The 26,069-nt window shown below is 37.3% G+C and overlaps 1 protein-coding gene across 2 annotated transcripts in view; it reads right to left on the reverse strand.

Annotated features, from left to right (window-relative positions):
• CACNA2D3 (calcium voltage-gated channel auxiliary subunit alpha2delta 3) overlaps positions 1 to 26,069 on the reverse strand; it is a 396,842-nt gene that overhangs the window by 107,717 nt on the left and 263,056 nt on the right. Inside the window, exons 14-16 of one of the 2 annotated variants that reach the window (XM_058422242.1) lie at positions 9,506 to 9,523; positions 2,649 to 2,720; positions 1,744 to 1,824 (exon numbers count right to left, since the gene is read on the reverse strand). In XM_058422242.1, coding sequence (XP_058278225.1) covers positions 1,744 to 1,824; positions 2,649 to 2,720; positions 9,506 to 9,523 — 171 coding nt within the window. The remainder of the gene's footprint in view (positions 1 to 1,743; positions 1,825 to 2,648; positions 2,721 to 9,505; positions 9,524 to 26,069) is intronic. The other variant, XM_058422243.1, reaches the window with a different exon arrangement.

The raw sequence follows: 26,069 nt of genomic DNA on the forward strand, positions 1-26,069 counted from the left end.
CTTTAGGGCGTGTGGGACTGGAAGTTATAACTCAAGTGATCTCACTAACCCAACTGCATTGCATGATATTGCTGCCTCCTGTAATAATCCTCTCTTGCAGTACATCCTGCAATATAAAACATACCTTCAAATAAAAACTCTAATATTCAGCAAGAGGATCATATATTATTTCCTCAGAAAACTAATTCTTAAAAAACGTATTTTCTGAATCAGTCTCACTCTGTTCCAATTATCTGGGCCTCCCACTCTTTCTAGATTCTCATATTCAGGCTATGTCCAAATGTTACAGATTATTTAGGACTAACATCACTGTTACTTGGCTTATCCTATCCAGCCATGCACAGCCAAGCTTTTATTTTTGCAGGTACCACACCATTGTTCTTTCTTCTCACTACAAATGAAACTTCCTCTCCCCACAGCTCCTTCCAGGCAGCTCCAAAGATTGTGTCCATCGCTCCAAATTTAGCAAAGGAGCAAATTTTGCTCCTTTCTCCTCTGCCATCTACTGATTCAGTATTTCTGCATGCACTGAAATATAACATAAGCTGCTGTTAGCAAACTTTGATGGTCTGTGCACTGAGAGAGTTCCCTGTTATTTGCTCTGAGCAGCAATGTCTCTGTCACTCTTATATGTGTGGAATCACCTGCTGCCCATTCCCATAGCCTGCAATTTTTTTCCACCTGGGAAAGGGTTTCTGTGCTGGGTTTGCACAGCCCCCGTCCTAGTGGGATCCAGGTCACAGGAATTTACTCCAATCCACCTTATCAATATAACTGCCACTCTTTTTAATGTATCATTTTCATCAAGTTCTTGTTTAATTTAAACTTTCCAGTTACTGTATATTGATCCAGAAAATAATTTGGTAAATTCTAATGTATTCAAACTAGAATTAAAATTGATAGGAAGAATTTTTATGTGAGAATATTGGAAGGCACTCACAAGTCAGTTTCTTCCTCCACCCCCTTAGAAATCACTAAATGAGAACATGGCAGACAATTAAGAGACAATTTCTATGATATACAAATTTATGCTCAGTCCAGGTGCACCTGTTGCAGTGGCTGGCCTCTTTAGCAAAGGCTGTCTGCAATATCGTGTTACATGCTTGTTAGTCATGCAAAAACAATCCACTAGGAATTGACTGGAAAATAGTAATTTGATTTTCATTTGTGAATAGAAGAGTATTATAGTAAAGTATTTCATACATGGAGAAGTAGTGAAGTGCTGCATTAAATTTAAATGAAAAGTAATTACATTTTGTGTTCACCTGAAACCTACTTTTACCAAATGAAAAACATTTCACAAGAGGTACAGTGGCTCAAATTCTGAATTTTTTTAATGATAATTCATTTTTAAGAATTTTATTGTAGAGTTATCACTGACTTTGGAAAACTAAGTGGAGGAAAATATCTAGAAAATACTGGGTAGGAAGGAAGGAAGCATTAGTCTGGTGAAGCAGGAACTTAAACAAGTTAAATCAATTACATTGATTTTAATATGGGTGGTATTTACCATTACCTTCTAGACCACACTGATCCACAAAAATGTGACTATCAGGCCATATTTTAACTTAGGTTTTAAAAATGGCACTTGATCTCAGATGCTACAGAGGTAAAATTCCAGAGAAAAATGGGTGAAATAATGGAGCTATGTAAGTACAAACAATAACAGTATACTAAATTAATTATGTTATATTTTAGGCATTATACTGAATATAAATTATATATAAACCATTTGTGTATTACCTTGTATTTTGGAATAGTTTTTAAAAGCTCTTTAACTGGAACATCTGTGCCAACTACTCCCAGGAGGATTCCTTTAGACCTCTGAAAAGAATAAAAGATGCACTTAGAACCACAATAATAATAAACATTCTCACAACTTATTTCCCCTTGCAGCTACACTGCGGAATTGAACAGGTAACAGACAAATTATTTAAAAAGTGGGAAGGCAGAGAGTGGTACAACTCAGCTGATCAAGCAGTAATTAAATCAATAATATTTCTCCTTTCTGCTTTATTTACAAATCACATAGAAAAGGCATGCAAGGTTCTGATAGCTGATGAGTCCCTCTACCGAAATCTTTCACATGCAAATAGGTTTGAAATTAAAAACTACTATTAAAAAATATGTCGTCCTGTTTTTTCTCAATTTCTCCTACCATTTGATAAACAAAAGAGAAAGATGATGCATTAAGGGGAAAGTGCACTTAAGTTTCTTTAAAAATCTGTTGAATTACTAAAGATAAATAGATACGTATATAACAGACATAAAGCAAATAAAATTCTGATTATACATATATAAAATTATAACATTACATATTATAACAGAGCAAAGAGGAAAATTTAATAGACTATTTGCTACAAAAATGTTATACAGAAGTAAGAAAGCCGTAAGGCCTAGTGTCATCAGGGATTTTCCCTTAGACATAGGGTTTCATCATTTTACCGTGGTTTCTAGAGTACAGATATTTGGGATTATTTGTCCACATTTTTATGCTAATAAAGGGATACTAACTGTAGACAAAATAAGAAGAAGAAAAGAAAGAAAAAAAAAAGAATTGGAGTTGGCTAAAATCTTATTAGATCCCTGAAAGCAGCTTCACATCAGTAACACCATTATCACATGACAGAAATAATCTGAGTACTTACAGTCTCATTTTGCTTACTAAATACCGGCATGGCAACTGTTGTCATCAACACCAATCCCTGATCATCAGCAAGCTATATATGAAAAAGAAATACTATCTCTGAGAACTAAAGGACAATTAAAAGCATGTGATTGCAGTTTTCAGTGACTTTATTTCCATTTTAAATGAGATAAGGCAGTTTATCCAAATGACACTGATGTAGCTGAGCCTGAAGTCAGCGCAGCTTGGCCCCATCTGAACTGGACCAGCTCTGCCTATCCCAGCCCCTCCAGTGCAGCAAAGATGCTTCATCCTCTCTCCTGCTGCAGTCTGCCATGGGCCAGAGCAGGGGCTGACACGGTTGTGGAAGCAGCAGGAGCCGTAGCAAAGCAGCCGGAGCTCTGTTCCACATCCCTCCCACCATCAGCTCTGCCAAAGTTGCCTCGGGCTGGCTTGTCCCAGCAAAGAGCAAGAGGTCATGAGCTGTATGTGCTTTGTTCTGGTCCAGACCGAGATCTCAGCTCACACAGCAGCACGAAGGATCCCAGCAGCACCTTTGTCCCAGCTGCTTCCAGTTTGCTGGACAAAAAGAGGTGCCATGAAGCATTAGTTGATTCTGCACATCAGGTTTCGATTTTTCTAGTTTAGGGAGAAAGCAGATCTCCTGACCTTGGTTCCATTCAAGAGAAACATGCAGGATGTTTATCACATCACATGTTGGCCACAGGAGAGTGAGAGTGCTCAGATTGTCTCCTGTCAGCTCAGACTGAACCTCTGCCCTGGGGCAGACTGACTGGGGTGCTCCGGACAGGCACCGCTCTGTGCCTGCCGATCACACCAGCAACGCCAGAAAAACAGCTCATGCGGGACATGAGGTGTTATTGTTCAACCCTTTCTGTCCCCAGGGACAGATATAAAAGCTGAAGAGGTTTATCCAGCAATTGAAAGTGTGACACAGACAGTTATGATCTCAAGTGGAGATATTGTAGAACAAATTCTGCACCTGTATTCAGCCAGCTGAATGCAGCAATAGAGATGATCTTGCTGAGCAATACTGTAGGCGACAGTCATGCCCTATTGTGACTGACATTCTCCTACCACTCTTACATCTCTGCCATGTTTTCTGCACTCTGGTAGAACTCCTAATCCTTTTTTTTTTTTTTTTTAGAACTTTTGCAATTTATTTTTTTGCTTTCTCTGTGTTTACAAAGGTTTTCTTATAATGAAGCAATAGCAATTGGCTCCCCACATTCTCAGAAAACAATTCCTACACTATGATAAAGATACCTTATGGAGCATATTCCACATTAACAAGTCAGAAAAAACAAAATCTAGAAAACTATGTGTCCTGAATCTACCAATCTTCTTCAGAAGGATTTAAACTTTCTTAAACAAGTATATTTCCTGAGGCATGGCACTATTTCATGGTGAGAAGGAATGTTTGCAGACGTTAGACAGGACCACAATGGGGTTTAGAGTTAAAAAGTTTTACATCTGATAAGGAATCACTAGGGATATGAGGTGGAATGAACCTATGATCGTAACTCCTTTATTTTTGTTTGTTTTCCTTGCTAGCAAGAAGAGATAATTCTAACCCTAATATAATCCTGGATCAAGGAAGAGTAAGTTATCAAACAAACAAACAAAAAAAAAACCCCAAACTTGGCAAAACATTGTAGGTTCAAAGGCTGCACTTGAAACTCAAATGCAGCCCAACCAATGTAGGAATTTCCGCTCCTTAGCTAGAGTAGTAGAGTCAAGCACACTGACATGATTTGTGTGGAGAGGAGCCCAGGAAGTGGAAGAGCACTCTGCTGATTACGAGGAGATATTTTGGGGCACTTAGAGATTTTATATGATTGCCCTGGGTAATTTTCTCTGACATGTTTTTGTCAAGTACCAAGACAGTATTAATTTACAAGTCTGCTCACTCTCAAGATATTACTAAAAACAATTCAATGGACAGGATAAAGCCAGGGGACTGTCAGTAGAGTTTTTCTTTACAAGGAGGAAAAAAAACCAAACCCACAGTCTGGAGTTCCTGGGAATTTATGAAAGAGCTGCCCATTAACTCTCAAAACTGACTATGGAAGCAGGCAAGAGGGATTGCCCTGTAATTTTGTTATCTACAAGTACCAACCAGAGCTGGCTGCTGCAATCATTTCTATAGAATTGCAACTGCATAATCCAGCCTGTTTGATCTTTCATGTGTTTGGCAGATGAGCAGGTTGTCAAACACTTCCATAAGTGGAGTCAGCCAATAACTGGATGAGCAGGGACTCATATTTACAATGTTTGACTGAGTCACTGCTCATCATAATGTAGTTACTATCTAGTCTAAAATGATGAATGTAGGAGACAGCATCAGTGATTTGCCCCAGAATGTTCTTCTATTGGAAAGACATGGTGGTAACAGTTTTAGATGGGCAACTACCCAAGGGCAATGGATGCTCAGTTTGATAAAATGTTTAGCAAAAAACCACAAACTTTTGAAAGAAAATAAATCTCAAGACTGAGGAAAAAATGCATTCCCAGGCTAAATATCTCTGGGATGTTTAGAATAAAGAAACAGAACTTGGTCTCTGAAAAAGACACAGATGTCTAATGCCTAGTGATAATAGTTTTATGATTGGAGGAAAAATTCCCTTTAGAAATAGATTTAACTGCAACAGTTTTCCCTTTAATTCCTCACTGTACACAGTAACCTCCCTCACTGTACACAGTAACCTCAAGCAGATCTTCCCAAAAAACAAATAAAAATCATCCTCTTAAAGTTAAGACACTTAGTCTCACAGAACCAGCATCCATCTCTCAGGGCAAAGAGTAAGGCTGGTGCCAGAATTAAACCAGACCCACACATCCAGGAAAGAATATAAACATTTTCTGAGGTGTTCCCATTATGGAAAGAGGAATTTGAGAAGAGTTAGTGGGTTGCCCAGAATTTCTGACACACCTGCCCAAGCCAATGCCTCTTCTTCTTTTGCCCACCCTGTATAGATTTGTTTCACAATGTCTTTTCTTCTGTGACCACTGCATTTTTATCAGAGTCATGAGGCAGGCTGGAAGCCTCAGAGAACTGGAAATTGTGCTTTATATGGACTAAAAGAATAAGGAATAGCTATTATTCTGGCATAGTTATGGTCTGGGACAATATAAGAACATGCATGAGTGTCTTACGTTAAAGAGATGGGTTTTGTGTTTGACACACAGAGTAAACGAAAAAAAACAAACAACCTTATATTGTAAAATAGTTACTTGGAATTTGTAAATTGCTGATTCAGAAATGTTATTCCAATCAATTTGCTTTTTGAGGAATGTGAGAGAGAAATTTGGAAGCTAAAGATTGCAATTAATATGTAAGTGAAAATTTTAACATGGTTTTCTGAATAGAAACCAAACATACATTACAAGACAAAGACAATAGCATCTCATGAAGAGGAAATAAATCCAAAGGAACACTAAATAAAACTGTTTACTTTATGATTATTTTGTACCACATTAGATTCCACTTAAATGTTATAATTTTACAAAAGTACTAAAATCACTACTCATGCACTTCAGTGAAACCACAGCTTTCCAAATTTTCTATTTTCTATTTCCAGTGACAGTTAATTCAGCTCTTCAAAGTATAAGGTAAACAATGAAGGGAATGATAAATGGTCCTCCAAAAAGGCTGAAAGATCATAGCATCAAGATATGAGGAAGGCACAGCACTGCTTAGAGAAGTTAGGGATAACACAGAAAGAGAGAAGGAAGCTGTCAGGAACTTTTGGTCAATAAATATCATTAAAACATTTCTATGTGCAGGAAATATGGTTCCATTCATGAGAGAATCATTAAAAAAAATCTTAAATGTTCCTAAAAACAACTCTCTACTTCTGATTTGTGTGCCTAATTTATTCACTTTTACCTTTTCACTCAAGCTAAGTAGAACAAAACATCACAGCAGGAGTAGGGCAAAAGCTTTTGAATCCTGCTGTGTTTGCTCAAGAAAGCAAGCAAAGCTTTCCTACTTGGAAATAAAATACCTTTTTCAACTATTAAGGAAAAATGGCTTTTGCTCTTCAGTGCATACAAAAAGCTGTTTAACATAACTGTTTCAAAGATAAAGGTCAATTTGAAAATCAAAATGAAAAAATTTGTAAAGTGGTAAATTTGAGTTATTATTTCATCTTCATACTGCTATTTTCACAGCCCTGTGGGATGGCTACCTAAAAACATCCATAAAATAAACACAGAGGACAAGTAAAATTCATATGAATTTGTTTCATTTATCTGATAGCAGTTCCTCCTTTTAGATATATTAACTCTTCCTATACGTTTTTTGTTCTGAAAGTAACATAACCAGACCAAATCAAGGCCTGAAATTCTGACAAGTTTTTGGTTGGTATTTTTTTGGCTTGTTGGGTGGGTGGTTGGTTTGATTTGGTTTTGTGGTGCTTTCTATTTTAAGTATAGGGGATAACACAAAGATCATTTCAAGACAAATATCATGGTGCATCAGATATATCCGCCTCAAAGTCATCATTATTCATTTCACCTGCTCTCCAATTCTGAATTTGCACCAATTTGACTAAGAGCAGACAGCATAAGAATCATAGGTTTAATTGTTATTTGACTAAGAGCAGACAGCATAAGAATCATAGGTTTAATTGTTATTTAACTGCTGTAGACAGCTGAAAACCTACAGGTCTTCAAACTCAATAGCTGATCACCATAGAACACTGACTAAACACTGAGAAGTCAGAAGCCAAAGTGTCCCACATATAAGAGAAAACACATTTCATCAAGATGGTGAACTATTTATAACAAATACGAAATAGTAAAGGTAAACTTGAAATGCCACATTTTTCTTTCAGGTCACTCAGAGATTAAAGTGAACATGTTTAGAGAGACATGACTGTTTGAAATGTTTACAGAGAAAACATTTGCAAGATGATACATAGATTCCAGCAAAAATACGGCACGAGTTCAGACACCATATGGCAAAACAGTGACTAAGTCATTCATAAAGGCATGCACCAGCCGTGTGCTGCTTCCTTTCACCTTGCAGAGAGCAAGAGAGATTCTCTTGGTTTGTTCATAAGCTGCCAGGCCACACCCATCAAAAGGCATATTTCTTGCCTGAAGTTATCAAAAGCCCTGGAGGATTACTTGTACCTCTCCCCTCTCCCCACCCCATTCCTTCCTTCCCACCCCTCTCCTCTTTCTCTGCTCGAAAGTAACACACAGTCAATCAGAATGTAGTCAGCTATGAATGCATATAAAAATATCTGGCTTTAGTCCTGCATTTGTTCAATCTAGTGGTAAAACCACTGAAAATTGTTAATTTTGACCATTTATGAAAATTGTGTTTGCTAACTGCAAACTTGAGTAATTTGTGCCAGAATATTATTTACTAGCTCGTAACTGTGGCCATCAGAACAGGTAATACAGCATCACAGGGCACAAGCTGACAAAGAGCCCGGCTGGTTGTACTTTCTGCACCAGCACATCACAGTCCGACTCTCTCTGCTTTCTGCAAACTGTTAAGAGAAGCGTTTGGCGCAAATGTTTAGACAAGCAGGTGAAAATGAAAAAGCCAAAGTTAGCTAGTCTAGCCACTCTTTTGGTCCTTCTACTTTTCCAGATAGCTGTAAACAAAAGATTTCTTGAAAAAAAAAATAATTCAAGAAAAAAACAACCAAACAAACAAACAACAAAAACCAAAATAAACAAACAAACACAAACCCAACATCTTTTGGTACCACGTTCTGCAACTGTCAAAGCATGAACAAACAAACCATGGACATAGTCCAGTGTCATAAAAAGGCATATTACCTGCAGGCTTGAAATAGAATTTTCTGAGCTCCATGAGGAAGGAAATTTCAAATACGTGTGGTATCATAAAAATAAAGCCTCCCATCCTCATATTTATTGTTTTTTAAACTAAAAAATGGCTAAGATACATTCGTGAAGTTCTGAGATCTGTGGATGCCCTCACCATTTTTGGAAAGCTATGAAGTGAAAGATCGCTTCACTTATAGCTTTCATTAAAAAATCGAACTTTTATCATCATCCATGAATGTGAGGTCAAACTGACTAATTGCTGTGACATTTCTTATTGAAGTGCTTTACCAAGAACAGTAAGAATTGACTTGGACAAGTGAATGTTACAATTGCCCAGCACATTCTATTCCTTTTTATCGTTTTAATACCTTTTTTACCAAAAGCCAGCTACATTTTTACAAAATACCAGCTAGATTTCCTAGTTTCTGGAAGCCTTGATTATATTTGAAATACATAAGGATGATGCAACAGGCACCAAGCAATCGTTGGCTTTGCCCGTGCTGTCCTGAGGCGTGGAACTGACTCTGGTAACACCATATCGATGCACAAGTGGTTTAAGGGCAAGAGCACACTGCATGAAAAGTATGCAACCTGTTAGAGAAGGCAAATGCCAAATGTGCCCAGGGGTGTGTTGGTAGATACAGTGGGGAGCAGTGAAAGGGTGCCAGCTATGCCATGGGTTCTGTAGTCTCTACAGCAGATCCAGAAAGGTTTCATATGGAGTAATGGAGTGGATTGATTGGTTGTTTGTTTTTTTTTTAATCCCTATTATTATTTCAAATTGTTGATAAGATAGCCTCCCTGTTGTTTCCAAGTTGTAGGCTACTGGGTGCCTGGCATGTTAAATTAGCTCCTGTGTTTGGAGAGCTGCTCTCAGCAGGTATACCTCAGCTGGGCTCAAAGCAAGGCACCTTCCTGGGGCCCGGCTCGGAGCCCCCGTGACAGTGAAGGGTTTCACTGATCACCACCTGTACCGCACTCACACCACCATGGAAACGTGAAGCACTGATGACTACTTGGAATGACTAGGATTTGATTAAAATATTTTACCTTTTGTGCCTGAGGGAGCTGGAAAACAACAAAACAGAACAAGCAATTATTCATTAAATTAATTTGAACAGCTACTTTAGGTGCTGTAATAATAAAAGCATTAACATAATATAAAACAAAGTGTAAAGGAAAAAAGCTAGAGGAACTAGGTTTACATTGCCAATTGATTTAATTTATTGAGGGCTTATTAATTGACTTTATGATTTGACAGCTTCTCTTCAAGGTATTACAAAAGCAGTATGAAATTTGTTAACGACTACCACACCAAGAAAGGGATTGGTTCCTCATCAGATATGGTATCACACCTGAACTGTGAAGTAGTTCCATCTTCCTGAACACGAACGTAATTCAACATAAAGATAGTTTTAGGTTTAAATGAAACTGACATTAAGAAGAGATTATCACATTTAAGTAGAAGATTGTATCCTCCATGACAGAGGAAAGAAAAACAAAATGGGAATAGAAAGTTAGTAGCTGCTTATGCAAACAGATTACAATACATGCATAATATACAATAATTTATGCATAGAACAATACATTTCTGTGCTGTAAACACAAGTATGATTATATGTGCATATATGCAAATCAGATGCGAGTGTTTATGCATATATGCATATTTGTACCACACAGATGTTATTAGACAAGAGTGGCCATACCTGGTTGTGTGCACAGTATTTACTGTACGCAACAACTCACATATAAAAGCACTGAGAGCAGGCAGCAGACTCCATCACGTATAAAAGACCTTATTTACCAAGAGTTGTAATATGGGTTCTGTTTTCACTTCAGAAAAAAGAAAACCCATTGTAGTGGAGGAAGTCAGAAAACCAAACTGTTACAGGCACAATACAGTTTTCCCTTTTTCTGAATTCTTCTCCTCTTACAGCATACTTGTGGAGAAATTCACTCATGTAGCACTTTAGCCTTGTCCTAAATCTACCTCCTCGCAAAATTTCTTTGTCCAACTCAAGTTTTTTCTTTAAAGGCATCATCTGAACACAGAAACAGGCAGGTGAATTGATGCCAAAGGCAAAAAGACCTTCAAGATCTCTAGTGAGCTTCTGGCTGACCTTTTGCCCTTCCTCTGAACGAAAACAGAGAGAGAAAAAAACACCAAACTTGAACTCAGTCCTCTGTTAAAAGCTAATATCCACATGGTATATGCCATGAAAGAGAAGTGTCACATGATCTCTAATTCACAAATACTGAGAGTAAGCAGCAACAATTTCTGTTTTCACAACATAAAATGTAACAAAATTCTTGGCAGGAAGAATTGCTACAAGTAAAATTCTTTCATCCTAAAAATGCAGTGATCCAATATCAAAATACAAACCATGATCACATTACAATATGACCTCTATGTGTTTCAAAAAAAGCCTTTTTTAAAAAATAGATTACTATATTGAACACTATACGAGGGTTGCTGCAGAAATTGCAGATACCTGTGAATTGTAAATACATGACCTAAATACTGTTAACAGGTTAGAGCAGTTTAAAGCCTTTCTGAAAGTTTAACTGCTTGTTAGCCTTTGACTTGGTTAATTATTTTGACTCTGAGACGTGGAAATTTTTTTACATTCAAACAAGAGTAGAAAGTTGCAATACAATTTTAGTTTCTCTTTAATTTGCCAAATACAGTTAGGTACATGTAGTTTGGCCAAGTTTTGCCAAGTGAGGGAGTTACATTCAGATGGATTGAAGTGAGGATTTCCTATTAATAACTGCCACACAAACTAGATGCTTCACACTTTTGAATACGAAGTGGCCCCTATTGCTTTTATTCAGATTATTTTCATGAGCACATTAATAAGCATCTACAAACCACAGCTCTTTATTATCTACTGCTGAATTCAGTTAGTCAATCCAATTTATAACCTTTTATAAAATCAAGAGTATTTCCATTCTCTGAAATATTAGTAATCACAACCCTGATTAAAAATAATAAAGTCAGCAGATGAGAGCATCAATGCTTTTTCCAGGGCTGGAATTCTTAATATATTTTACCTAAGCTTAAAAATCCAGGTTCAAGGTATTTAGATCTTTCCTAAATAAATAAATAAATAAATAAATAAATAAATAAAAAAACAGTTTAAAAAAAAATTAAAAAGTCTTTGTTCCTATCAGATAAATTTTCATCTTATTGCTGATTTGAGACTTGGCTGTTACAAGGTCCTTTATGTCACCAATCCAATTTAATATTTGCTACAAACTCCTTTGAAATAAACTGCAGAGTTTGGTCTGACATTACCCCTTCTGGGGGCCATAGGAAACAATTAATTTTCCTAACCACAACAGTATTAATTCTCTGGTCTGACCCTCTGTTGGGCAGTGTAAGAGCTGCCTGTCTGTGTGTAAAAGCCTGCAGGTACCTCTGACTGGTGTGGTTTGCCTCATGCCCTGCCAAGAGGCAGCTTTGGGGCACTCTGTGATCTTTCCCTGGCCCTCCAGCACTGCAGGTATTTCTGTTCTACCTACACCCCTGGTAAATGCACCTTTGGGTGCTTTTGTTCAGCTCCAGCCACCCCAAAGTACCTCCTGTTCCTATTTGTTTTCCATTACATTTCCATTGTCTCTTCCTCCCTCAGATGCTTTTCCCTAAACAATACACACGACATAGGTTTGTTTTACTTGCTCCTAGTTTGCCACCCAGGTGAAGCAGGTTTAGTTAAAATTACTGTGGCTGAAGTGCAGGGGGGACACCAGGTCATCTCCTGTCTCCTGGTTTATCCGGTTGTGGGTCAGGAGAAGCCACCTGAAGGAAACTGGACCTTGCTCCACAAAGCTGCTTAGGAAGAGACCTTTGCTGTGCTGCCAGGTACAGCAGAGACAGGAGCCTGCAAACCTGTAAGCACCAGGGGAAACCTAAGGGAATTTTCTGATTTTCCAATTTAGAAGAGGCAGACTTAGGGATCTCGATGGAACTATGCAGATTTTGCTGCAACTTTAAAAAGTTCTTAGAATAAAGAGCAAGACTAAAGCACAGAGCACTGCAAGAACACAGGTAAAAAAGTAGTGGGATTTGTTTTCAAGCTCCTTTGAACCAGAAAAAAATATTCTTTACTAAGCACATTTTCTTCTTCTATTTTGCATTGTAAAAAAATTACTCTCAGAAACTGGAGGCCCCCTGAGGTTCACAATATGCTTGATGCCAGTAAGACATATGGAGAATTCCACGTCTAAATTCAGGTCAACTTGGGGTCCCATCACACAATGTAACACAGAATAAATAACCGCAGGAGGTTTTTCAATACTGGAGTTGCACACACTGTCATGCTTTCCACATTTGCAAATAATCTAGCATTGTTTTGAGCCTTTCATGGAAATGTGTTTGGTATTACCAGAAAAAGAAAAATTAGACACTACTAACATGGTAAAAAACCCCAAGATAGGCTGAGGGGTCCAACATCAATGACTTTGCACTGTTTTTTGGATCAGATACCTGTAAGACCAACATGATTGAATCAAACAAAACCCCAGAGATCGGAAATACTGTCTTTAGAGCAGGAGAAACAAGTTATAGAACCAGTAGTTCTGATAAGTACCTTGTAGAAGTCTATCTCCTTTCACCCTTACCAAAAGAAGACAGATTTTGTAAATTATTTCACGATAATTGAAAAGAAAAAAGTTAAAATATTTTAGAGCAGTTTCTTCAATTTATTCAAAACATTATGTAGCTGCATGTCCTAGATTGCCAAGAAACCAAGTCTAGAAGTTTTAAAGGAAAACAAAGTAGAATTACAGACTCATTGTTCCGTTGGAGCAGAATCCAACCTTATGTTTGTTTGAAGAATAGCAAAAAAAAAAGTGTTCTGCAAGAGTAAATTATACTCAGTAGCTTCTTACCGTATCAAAAACCATGGCTTCAATTAATAATGAAACAAAAATAACATCCATGATTATGATATTAACTTTCCATTTCTATTTTTCTAATGATTTCATGGAGTTACTGTTATAAAAAGTACACTATTGCAATTTACTTATGTTAAAACATTGAAAAAAATAAAGAAAAACTCTTCTTTTACATTCACTGACCTCATTTCCACAGTCCTCTTCTCCTGCCAAGCTTTTAAAAGTCACCAGTCACAGAAAAACCGCCCTACAGACTTCATTGTTCCACAGTCAGATACAATACAGGTCAACAGAAAGTAACTGCAAACATGTCAGTAAATAATCAGCAAGTCTGGATGTGGTTTTGATAATACAGACATTTCTATAAATACTTTCTGAGCTGCACTAAATTTAACCTTGATGCATTGCTAAATTTATGTCGTTTTTAATGTTCATGTTCATCCCATCCATGTCACATCCTGACTCTGTTTGACATGGGATGTTATGGCTTAGAACTTTTACTTTTCAGAAATACATTTTTGGGAAAGAGATGAAGTGCTGTGGCAAACATGGAGAGAATGAAAAGCATTTCATACATTGCTAGCAGGTTTCCTCAGCTCTTCCCATAAATAGCAAAAACTTGGGAAAGAGTAGAAAGAATATTCCATTTCTCAGTTTTGAGTAGAAAATGTAAACTTTCTGCTTTAAAATCGACTTACTCAATTGCTATAAGATATAGCATTTAAACATTATGATTTTGACAGTTTTTCTTTTGCAATCTATGCACTTATTCCCCCCCCCATCTAAGTACTACAGGCATCATAGAAAATTATACGCACACAGCGAGGAAGAAATAAAATTCAGCCTCCTACTGGGATGTTCCTGACATTAAGATTTCAGTATAAATATTAAAAGAGTGACATTAACCTGCAGCTTACTAGGCCAACATCTTTAAGGAAATGCACTTGATTTTTCATGGGATTTAACACCAAATCCTTCATTGTTCACATAATTGTTTTAGTGTGCTTCTACATATTTTTCAGTAACTACAGCATTTTAGACAAGGATAGGTTGTGCTCTGCATGCAAAGTACACCCATCAGAGGGAATTTAAATGTTGCTATGGAGAAGAGAGTCATAAAACATAGATGAAAACTACAATTCTAGTTCTCGCTTTAAAAAGAATTCCTATAGATGACAGAAAGGAAAGAATTTACCTCCTGTGAAATATGAAAAAGAGAACACACAGGAGCTGTAAAGGAATTGGATTGGAATTAAGAAAAAACAGCAAAATTTAAAATTACATACACTTAAGAACTTTTTAACAAATTGGCTCCATTCTTTGAAGATTTGATACATTTTCTAAAATGCATTAACTGCTTATTAATGCAAATAACTGAAGAATTCCTAAAGAACTCTAGTAATCTTGTTTGCAAAATGAGAATCAACACAAAAAAGGACCTAAGTATTCTCAAATTTTAAAACAGTTAGGTCATATCTGTCTGCATCTGCTCTCTAAGCTTCATGTGGAAATTAACAGAAAAGAAGCCCATACTCATATATTCTGTGAGTCTGTGCCTGTGATTCTTTTATTTGTATAAACTAACTGTTCTCTCTTTTTAACGAATGCAAAATATTTACAAGAAAGATTATACTTAAACTAAACCAAGATTACTTCAAACGTGAAGTGTGGCTAGAAATTTTATTAATAATTTTTTTAAAATAATTCTGCTAGTTGTAAGGATAAGCCACATGACTACAAATCAAAGTAGCAGAACCAAACACTCCATGAACATTCCACACACCATGACCAAAATTCTGGCCTCATGCTTGTGTGTGTAAAGGCAGCAAGTCTTATTTTCATCATTACACCAATAACTAAATACTCCTAAGCATGAAATATTTATCCATAGTTAATTCTGCTTATATATGCAAACATGTATTCTGTATAAACATTACTATATTTATATTTCCCTATAGAAATTATTGATACAACTATTTTCTTGCCTGCTATATAGTAGATATATCCTTCGTAATTAAAACCTGTACAAATATTCATTCATGGAATTAAAATAATTTTCTAAACATAGACAACTCCAAACAAAACTAATGATTGTAAAATACACATCACTAAGGGATACAATTCACAATTAAAATTTGCTTATCTAATCTTTTTATCTCTTACAAAAAAGGAAAGGAAGGAAGAGAAGGAATGAAAAAAGAATCAACCTCAGAAGACAGGTGCATATACACTCATTCATTTGTTCATCTCACATAAATGCTCTTCCACATTTGGAAAAAGGGCAGTTTTTTGACAGTCCTCCTAGAAACAAAAAATTATTTCTTGATCATAAGTCCTCTTAGGAGTCAATCACACGTCCTCTTTCTCTCACAGTAAAATCAGTTCTCAAAGCCAACCCAAGCAATAGCCTCACACAGTAACTATTAGAGTCAATGAGTATCCTGCAATGAGTTTAGTGGGGTTTTCATTATTAAATCTTATTAAATCTTAGTTGCTCTATGTCAACATCTAAAGATAACTCCTTCCTGAAGATAGATGAAAGCGTGTTTGATCAAATGAATGTGTAAAGCATGCCAGAATGTCTTCTAAAAAAATCAGACTTACTAATTGTGTTTGTGATTTTTAGCATGTTACTCTGATTGTATTAAATGGAAATGTATTTCTAGAAGAGATGTGCTGCTCTGTAGTCTGGTTTGCAATCATCCAACACAGCCTAAGAAGGGAACGGCTATAAGAACGTGCATAGGTGAATTATCCCAAACCATTGGTTTTCCTCCATATTTTTTCCACAAATACCATTTCCTCTGCTCAGCCAGAAGCAGTGGAAGGTGTAGCCAGGCTCTTTTTCCATTCCATTGCTCTCAGTCCCTCTCCCCTGCTGTCACAAACAATCTGTGCCTTTTGGGGCTCTTAGAAACCTGAGACGATTTCTCCTTTGCTGCGGTGGAGCTCACAACCTCACAGGAGCGAAGGTTTCTGCCGTGACAGGAGGTTTGTATAACTTAACTTTGAAAGCTGGAACTAAGCACATCTCATACCAGACAGTTTTACCTCAAGGATCTTGTATTCAATGAAGAACAATCTTTTGCTGGCGTTTACGTGCAAACAGCATCATTTCAAGTTCCCAGCATTTTGGTCTATGACCACAAAACGTGCAATGACAAAAGGAAGTTACTTACGTCAAGAAGTTCCCTGTAGAAGCAAAAATTTCCTTATTTGCAGGGGACACTACTTACAGGTAAAAAGACAAATCTGAGCCATTATAAAGTTCACATATAATTTTGTGTCAAGGACTCAGGGTTAAGAACAAAAATATTTGTATTCTGTAAAAAAACTGCCCTGACAGCAGGGGATGGACAGGACTTATTTACAATATTTAATTCAAGATGATTTTACTTTCCATTGTCTTCATTTAAGCTTTTTATTGTGGCAGTTGTTTTGGGGTTTGGTAGGTTTTTTTTGTTTGGTTCTGTTTGTTTGTTTGAGGGAGGGTTGTTCTTGTTTGGGGCATTTTGGGGGATTTTTTTTGGTGTTGGGGTTTTTTTCTTTTGTTTTTTAATTTATGATTAAATCAGTGAACTCGTAATTGAAAAAGCAAAACTTTAGCTAATACCAGGACAAAACAAGGCACCTGCAAAACTACTGTGAAATAGTTACCCTCACAACACATGGGGAAAGATAGAAAAATAACAGATTGATTTCAAATGTCTGAAATTCAGCATACAAGAACATGACCAGAAAAATCAGACTTAGGGAAAAAATCAGCACTGAGAACCTCATCAATAAGGCTGTGTATACAATTAAAGTAATCTACTTTTGCTAACTAGAGGACTAAATTAATCTTGTAAGAAATGTATCTTTTCTGCAAAAGATTCTAGGAATATCAAAATGAAGGAAGATGGAGTTGGCTTTGGGGAAGGGGAGGCTGTAATTAATGGGACTTACTCTTTCTCTTGCTTGCTTCCAAGTCCTTCCAAAAATATTTCGAAATTAACTTCTTGATTCTAGAAGACTGATGCAAAGACCAGAACCAGTCCAAAGTTCTAAATTCTGGAACCAATTATCTTTTAGAATTAAAATATTGGACATTTTTAGAGGTAACAATCTGCTTAGCTGCCTAACAAACACATTCCGAATAATTATTATATTTTATCGGGTATTTTTCCTCCCCCATTAATCGCTCCTGAATGAGCAGAATTTTTTGTACAGATTTTGAATTCAGCTGGCACAAAGCACCTTGAAGGCAATGTCAGTCAGCAATGGCCCAGAACTGCTCTGTGTGGAGCAGGAGGCTGCAGGGCAGAGCAAGATCGACACCATACGCTCACAAGATCATTTGAGCCGGTAAACAGCAAGAGATGATTTCAAAGGAAGAAAGGCTGCCCAAAAATGTTAGGATCATTTCTTTTGCTGGCAAGAAGTCCACAGATGCGATAATAGATCAAGGGCACCAGAAACCAGCAGGAAAGGCAGCTTATGCACAACAATTAAATGAGAAGCTTCAAACCTTTCAAAAAGCTTCATTTCCTTTCAAAGACAACCATCTTTTCTCTTGTTTATCAAATTGCCTCTGAAAGGGATAAACACTGATGAGTCCATCTCAAGGCACATCTGAAAAATTTTACATGAAGCATAAATAAAAAGAAGGAACTAATTATGTGCAAAAACAGTGCATAAATATACTACAAGAAGCAGAGGCGCTGAGCTCAGGTAGAGGTTTAAAAGTGTTATTCTGCTTTGTCGGGGAGAGGGATAGTCATGGGAACAAATCTCCATAAAAATTTTGTCCAAGTTTTGTGTACAAATTTGAGAATCAAATGCCCAACGTGTGTCTTGGAAATAAATTAACATTAAGCCATGTTCTAACAGCAAGGTGACCACCATGTGGTTTCAGGTTCACATACGTAAGCAAAGCAACTGATTTTATTAGCTAACAAATATGTACAAGATCAGAAGGGAGGTTTAAATCCCTGTTGAAAGCATTATTTTTAAACTATATGATAAAACAAAGAATTAATTAAAAAAAAAATCTTAGAAAACACTCCATCATTTAGTGTTGTGAAACCTCTTAGTTGTATAAGCTCCTAATCTAAAAAATCGATCCTTTTTTCTACAAAATTTTTCTATCACCTTGTGGGGAGGTTGGTATTTCAGACATGGTTAATGCTGCCATCATAAATGACAAAATGACATCATCAATGCCTCATCCTCTTCACCAGCTCTGCTTTGAGGACCAGATTCTGTCTTCATACCCTTCTAATAAGCACGTAGCTAATGCATCTCACCATTCCAATTTCACATTGAGATTTTATAGCCACACTTTATTGAAGCAGCCATGGAGCATTTTCTGGACTCTTCACACTACAGGGTGAATTCATCAGGTTCTATAAAGGTTCACTCACTCTGCAGAAAGAGCCACAATTCTCTTGCTGTTTTATTTTGGAAGAAGCTTTTTGTTGTTACTCTGCACATCTTGAAAGTTTAAAGCTTCCCAAAGGCCCATGTGACCTGACGGCCAATAACTAAGGCTCTGATTTGTTGGAAGATCACAAATCTGAGAGCATTTCTAGATGATCTAAGTTACATTCAAATATGCAGATTTAAATTTTTTAATACACTGCATGTGAAATCCAGATCCAGGAAACGTGTTTGTCCTAAGGCAAAGTTACCCATCACCTTCTCTCTTCTTTACTGAATCATCCAGCAGGTCTAAAAATCCTTACTCCTCCTTCACTACAAGGACTGACAAGAAAAACTCTCAAAATTCTTTCAGCTGTCTCAGAGCTAGAGCTGTTTGCAGACACTGAGGTAATTTTTAGACATACTAGAACCTAAAATGGGATAAATACCACCATCTTGTAGTACATGGCAAAAATTTCATTAACGTAAACCCCCTGATTATTGCAAATTCAGATTTCACTAACTCCATTTTTCAAACTAAATTATAACACAAAAAGGACAAGATGAAGGAGGCAAGGAAGGTTACACTTGTTTTTCCTACAAATACAATTTGTTGTTCACTGTAACTCAGTTTTAATACAAAATGTTGGAATGTTCCCTCGGTCAACAGCGGTGTAATCCAAGCACCTTAAACTAAGATTTCTTCTTCTTTTTTTATCTGACACAATGAATATGTGTTCTGATTTACATCAGCATAACTCCAGGTGCATAAGAGAGATACTGCTGATTTACTAGAGAGTAAAATAAGGAAGAACGATAATCAATAAATGTAACCCATATGGACTACAAGCATATAGCTGACTTAGGTAGTTTACATTTATGTTTTATGGAATAAACCTGTTGACATAGAAATGTGAAGCCTCTACTATTACTCAGAGTTCATTGGGTGCAACAACAAAAAGACATTGGAAAACTCAGTAATTTGTGCTGGTTTTTGGTATTAGTATACACTTTCTAATGTCTGCTGCTGTAGTATTTATGTGCCACTTAATGAAAGATAGTGCTAAAAAAAAGTAAAATCCTATTCTGTAAAAGACGTGCTTAAATGCAATGGTTGTGTAGAGTCCTTGTGGCAACTCTTACTAGACAGCCCTTGCATATTTTCCTAGAACTAGCAAATGTAAACTAATATTTAGGGTGAATAAATTTTCCTTCCCCCAAAAATTGACATCAGGGCAGGTGAAATGGCTGTTATAAATTCCAGAGAAAATGCTTGTGAGTTCTAAACTTTCTCCTGATGGCACTGATGTTGCTGAGGAACATTTACCAACTGGATAGATCATCTTTAAACTAATCTTTCATGAAAATGCCTGCTTGCAAAGATCTGACCTGACAAAATACAGGGGACCTTGTGGACCAAGGCCAAACACCTTGTTGTCAAGCAGGAAGAATATCAGTAAAAATATCCTGGTTTTCCTTGTAGAATAGAGTATATTTCTGAATAATTTCTCTGCAAATTACTAACTTCAAAGAAAATACTATTCATAATGACTGTGATAAATATGAGCTTCAGCATTTTTGCTTATTGTGCATATGACTGAGTTGTATGTGAAAACTCCTGATTATATAAAAAGAAGAGCTATAAATGGCTAAAGACTTCCATATCTGCAGAACAATAGACAAAAGAGAAAATTATTTCCTTTTATTCTCTGTTCTTCTCCGTTTTTGCACTAAACTCTGCCACTGCTGCAAAGCTCAAATAGTACCAATAATTTAATAAGCCTTTCTTATTACTGCAGGTTTTTACTCCAGCAGAGTAGATGAATTACATTTCATCTTCACTGCCCTCTTCCTTCCAGAAAGTCAAGGAATGATAAATATGAGATCAAAGGATGGGATTTAGTACATTATACTAAATTCATTGCTTTCCTACGTTATCATTTACCCTAAAAAAAAAAAAAAAAAATCTGTTATGTGACAACTACAGACACGCTGGAAAAAGATAATATATCTGACAAAATACAATTTCCTTATAATTAACGCAATTTCACTCATAGTAGAGGTAGTAAAATAAAAGATGAGCAGTTATCAGTTGTGAATATCTAAGTAATTTCCACTCAGGATAGACCTGTCCTCCTAAATGCCAGATACACCATAGCATGTAGCATAGGATGTAGAAACAAATTCTTTCTCAGGTTAGTGACTTGTCATCTTTTGATTTTATTTCTGTGTCACAACAAAACCAGAAAACTCCCTGGGAAACAAGATGGAAATGCAAAACATTTTCTGTCCTCTTAGTCAAAGGCACTGGAAGTCATTGGCAGATCCCAGTGCAGCTGGAAATGGTCCCAAGCTGCTCTATCTCTCGTATGCAGGTGTCTGGAAATGGGACCAATACCCTTTTGGCATGAATACACCTGTTAATCAAATTCAACAGCAGAGCAATTCTTTGTCATTTGTACATAGTGACTGGTGGAAGAACATCTAGCGGGTGAAACCTAGTGACTTCTGTAATTCTACGGATTCTTATTCGAATGCATCCAATCAGTTTTCATCTCAGAAGCCAGTTTCAATTATTTACCAGCAGTTATGGCTAACCAGGGGGGACCCAGCTGACTGCAAGCTACAAAACATTACACCTCTCTAGAACAAGGGTCACTGAGGGAAGGCTTTTGACACTGTTTCCCACAGCATTCTCCTGGGGGAGCTGGCTGCTCGTGGCTTGCACAAGTGCACTGTTTGCTGGGTAAGAAACTGGGCCCAGAGAGTGGTGGGGAATGGAGTCACATCCAGGGGGCAGCTGGTCACCAGTGCTGCTCCCCTGGGATCAGTGCTAGGGCCAGTCTTGTTTAATGTCTTTATCAATGCTCTGGGTGAGGAGATCAAGGACACCCTCGGTAAATTTGCAGATGACTCCAAGTTAGGTGGGAGTGTTGATGTGCTGGAGGGTAGGAGGGCTCTGCAGAGGGATCTGGGCAGGCTGGATCCATGGGCCAAGGCCAGTGGGGTGAGGTTCAACAGGATAAAGGTGGATCCTGCCTTTGGGTCACAAAAACCCCACACAGCACTCCAGGCTTGGGGCAGAAGGGCTGGAAAGCTGCCCGGTGGAAAAGGACATTGGGGTGTAAGTCAAAAGCAGGGGAAGCTGAGCCCAGGTGGCCAAGAAGGCCAGTGGCATGCCGGCTGTATCAGCAATAGTGTGGCTGGCAGGACCGGGGCAGCGATTGTCCCCCTGGACTGGGCACTGCTGAGGCTGCAGCTCAAATCCTGGCTTCAGTTTTGGGCCCCTCACTGCACAAAAGCCATTGAGGTGCTGGAGTGTGTCCAGAGAAGGGGAAGGGGCTGGGGCACAAGTCCCTTTGGGAGTAGCTGGGGCTGTTTAGCCTGGAGAAAAGGAGGCTCAGAGGGTGCTTTATGGCTCCACAACACCTGGAAGGAGATTGTAGCTAGATGGGGGTCAGTCTCTTCTCCTAGGTGTAACAAGTGACAGGACAAGAGGAAGCAACCTCAAGCTGCACCTGGGGAGGTTTAGATTGGATATTAGGAAGGTTTTTTTCCTAACAGAATTCCATGAAATCAAGTTTAACCAAACACAAGCAAGAACTCCATGATTCTCGAGACCTGGACACTCGTATGGAAATCTGTAGAAGTTGGACACTACCATTTGAAAGACCAGTAATCAATTATTGCATTGACCTGACCTGTCCTACTACGTCCTTTCATTCTCTGCCCTTTCTAGGCAACTGGTGATTCTTGCCTTTTACTTTAAATGTAAATTGTATGAGGAAGGAATCGTTATTTAGACCTGTCATCATCCATCATCTACTGCCATAGGACATTGGTGATTTATTAAAATTGATAGGTCATGATAATAGTATCACAGTGGCAAAATTGGATTTGAAGTCAGTGATATGAAGAAGGAGAAAATCCACATTAAAACAACCAAAACCAAGAGTGACCTTAGGAAAGCAGTAAAAGACAGTGTGGATAGTCATAGCATTCTGCAGGAAAGGAAGTGGAAAGAAAAGATTGTACAAGAGCAAGCTGATATGGTTACTGGGAAACAGAACTTTTTTTAAATGAATCATGATCAAGGATGACAATTTCTTCAACCATAATTTAGTTTAAATGTCAGAACATGTAGTAAATGAAGATACGGAAGAAGGTTAGACAGATGTCGAAGCACTTAAAGATGGTAAAGCTTACTTGTTCTCATTGGAAGCATTATTTAAAATAAAAAACCTAAAAACTAAAATAGTTCTTTATCTATCAAATACTGAGAATATTTCAAAAAAAGGTGAGACTTGACTTTGTTTAAAGCAATATTTCTGTAGGAACTAATCTGATTCAAATTTAGATGTTTAATCTCACTTTCATCTGGTGATAAAAGATGAACAGAGACCAAGGTCAAATTGAAGTTACCCCATCATATAAAATAATAAAATATTATAGAAGAGAATTTTTTTGGCAATATATAGCTAAAAGCCAAGATGTAACACTCCTGTGGTTTCCCTTCGATGGTTTAACATAATGCTTGTCTTATTTGCACCACACTGGGAGCAGAGCTGCTTAAGACCCAGCTTTGCTGTGGCATTGCAGCTCCTTGCTGATGTCGCAGGGAGATAAAAATAAATTCTATATAAAAGCCTCCAAGGGTAAAGAACTGTAAAATGCATTTAAAGACATCAACTGCATATCTCAAAGTTTGAAGAAGAACAATTTGCATTCTGCATTTCTCATGTAAATGTACCGTATGAAAAATAATTATAATAGTAATCTGATTCAATGGAAATAAAGTAGTGTAATATTTATAGTCTGTGCCAGAGTTATAATGACTGTGGGGCGAGAAGTGAAGTGTCTCAGCATGTTCCACATGTTTTTAACACTGTTTCTAAAGGCTCTGGAGGCTATTAAATTTAATGAACCCATCTGCTATGAAATAGAGGTCCAAACATAATCAGTTTTCTCAGTGCCATGCAATACAGATGGCATTCCATGTTCCATATCCCCAGCAGGAAATTTTATGTTCCTCTTTAAGTGCAGGACTTTTGGTTTTGATATTTTAAACATCTTTTTGATGTATCGCTTACAACATTTTACAGTGTAAATACCATGTAGAGCAATACACATGAAAAGTATTAATTCATTAAACTAAGTATTGCTATTTCCTTACAACAGTTTTTCTGTGACTTTGACAACTAGCAATTAGCTCTCTGTAGCAATATTCTTTGCTTAGTGCAATCACTGGAAATTGCCCTAATACTGTAAGTTCCAGCATTAGCAGTGGAGGAAAACAAACATGTAATTTATCAAAAGAAGCAGTTTCCTTCAAAAAGCTGAAAGATATACATTCTTGTGTACATAGTGTCTGCATAGGTGCTCTCTGTGATGAAGCCTTATTTGCCTGTGTTCTGTTTCCATGGAATAATATTTCTTATTTTAAGTGTCCATATCCCCACTAGGTCCTTATGGGCTTTATTTTCCTGTGCATGACCCAGTTTTGATTTCAGGCATCTCAGTTTGTCTGTTTTATTGGGATACACTACACCCAGACTCTTGTCTTGGTGTGTGAATGTGGGCAAATTCACACACAAATATAAACGGCACAACATTCCCTGCACTGATGGGCACCCTACTGCTGAGCAGGAGTAAATCAGATGATCATTTTCTAACATAAAAGAACAACATCCATTGTTGTTTTGAACAACTTTGCATCTGAAAGACAACTGGAATGCATGAATTCAATTCAGTTTAGAGGTTCATTCACTGACTATCTCCAGAACTCATTATGTTTTGACAGTTGACACAGATCTTAACTGAATTTGAAACAGTTTATGTGTTTCATGATAATTCATTTATTCTAGATCCAGCAATAAAACAAACAGATTAGAACTCTTTGGGAGAAAATGAGAGTACTTAATTATAGCAACTGAAAATTTGGGGCCATGAAACTCATAAAAGCTTTGGCTCAAATGCTTTCTTTTTTATGAGACCATCAATGAAGATTTCCACAGACAGTGCACTAATCACCAGCATAAATGGATATTGCACTTCCCTGTAAACATGTGCATAACCTGTTTTTCACATGTTTTGAAATGTGTGCACCTGTAGCTGCATTGATCAGCACTGTCAGTGGCTCAAGCCCTGCCCCAGATCTACGAGGCGCCGGTGCAGACACATCAGGCTGTCACTGCTGCAGCTTCGAACTGCAGCTGTGCTCCCAAGGAAACTTCAAGGTGAAATGGTCAGAACTGTTGTACTTTTCCAGGAAAATTAATCCAAACTGAAGTGCTGATATGGAGGCATTTCCTGGGCTACTTTCTACTTTTCTCCCATATCAGAACCTTCAAAAGACCACTGAGATCTGTAGGAGATGAAGCAGAGCTTGAAGAACCTTATTTCATGCACAAGCCTACCTGATGGAAGGCCTGATATCCATGCACAGGATTTTTTCTTCCCTAACCCAATTCACTCAAATGTCAAAGCAAGAAAAGGAAATTCCCATGGGAACCTCAGAGGCACTTGGAGGTGATGACGTTCTCAGATAAAGAGTTGTAAAATCCTAGAGATTAAGAGATGCTGGCCACAAAGGGAAGGTTAAAGCATGTAACCAAATCCAAAGTGGGATTGGGAAAAAAGCAACACAGATGTCTAGTTCTTAGTGTATTAAAAAAAAAAAAAATGAAAATTGTGTGCAAATTTTCTTATCTCAGCTGCTGATTAATCACATTTTTGACATTCAGTTTTGCAGTGATTACCAATATTTACTTACTTTAGATGTATGTGAGCATTCTGAACACACTGATGCATTTTAATGCCTACCAGTACTGCAATCTAGAAGTTACATTTTTGAAAGAGAAGCCCAGGGAACATTTCATGTTACAGAAATGCTAAATATACCTACTTATTATAATAGCACAATTAAATTAACTCGTGCTACCAAAAGTATCTGAAGATAACTCTGGGAATAGAAGCTAGTGGAAATGGGGTACTATTTTATTTTTGTTACTGCATAAAAGCTCTTCTGTGCATTGAACAAAAAAAACCTGTGTGAATGAAAGAAGCACCAAACAGCATTTTAATATCTCACTAGAAAGTCCCGGATAGAAAAATATGCCTAGCGCAACAGCTTTCAGTCTGGAGGACCTTCTCTTACAATTTTGTCCATATTTATATATATATATATATATATATATGTATGTATGTGTGTGTGTGTGTATATATATATATACACATATATATATATATATAAAATCCTCTCTGGAACTGGTTCATAATGCTCCTCTGTCAGAAGAACTGTATCCTATAATTTAAA

The sequence above is a fragment of the Hirundo rustica genome, chromosome 12, assembly GCF_015227805.2.
Source record: "Hirundo rustica isolate bHirRus1 chromosome 12, bHirRus1.pri.v3, whole genome shotgun sequence".
NCBI classification, from domain to species: Eukaryota; Metazoa; Chordata; class Aves; order Passeriformes; family Hirundinidae; genus Hirundo; species Hirundo rustica.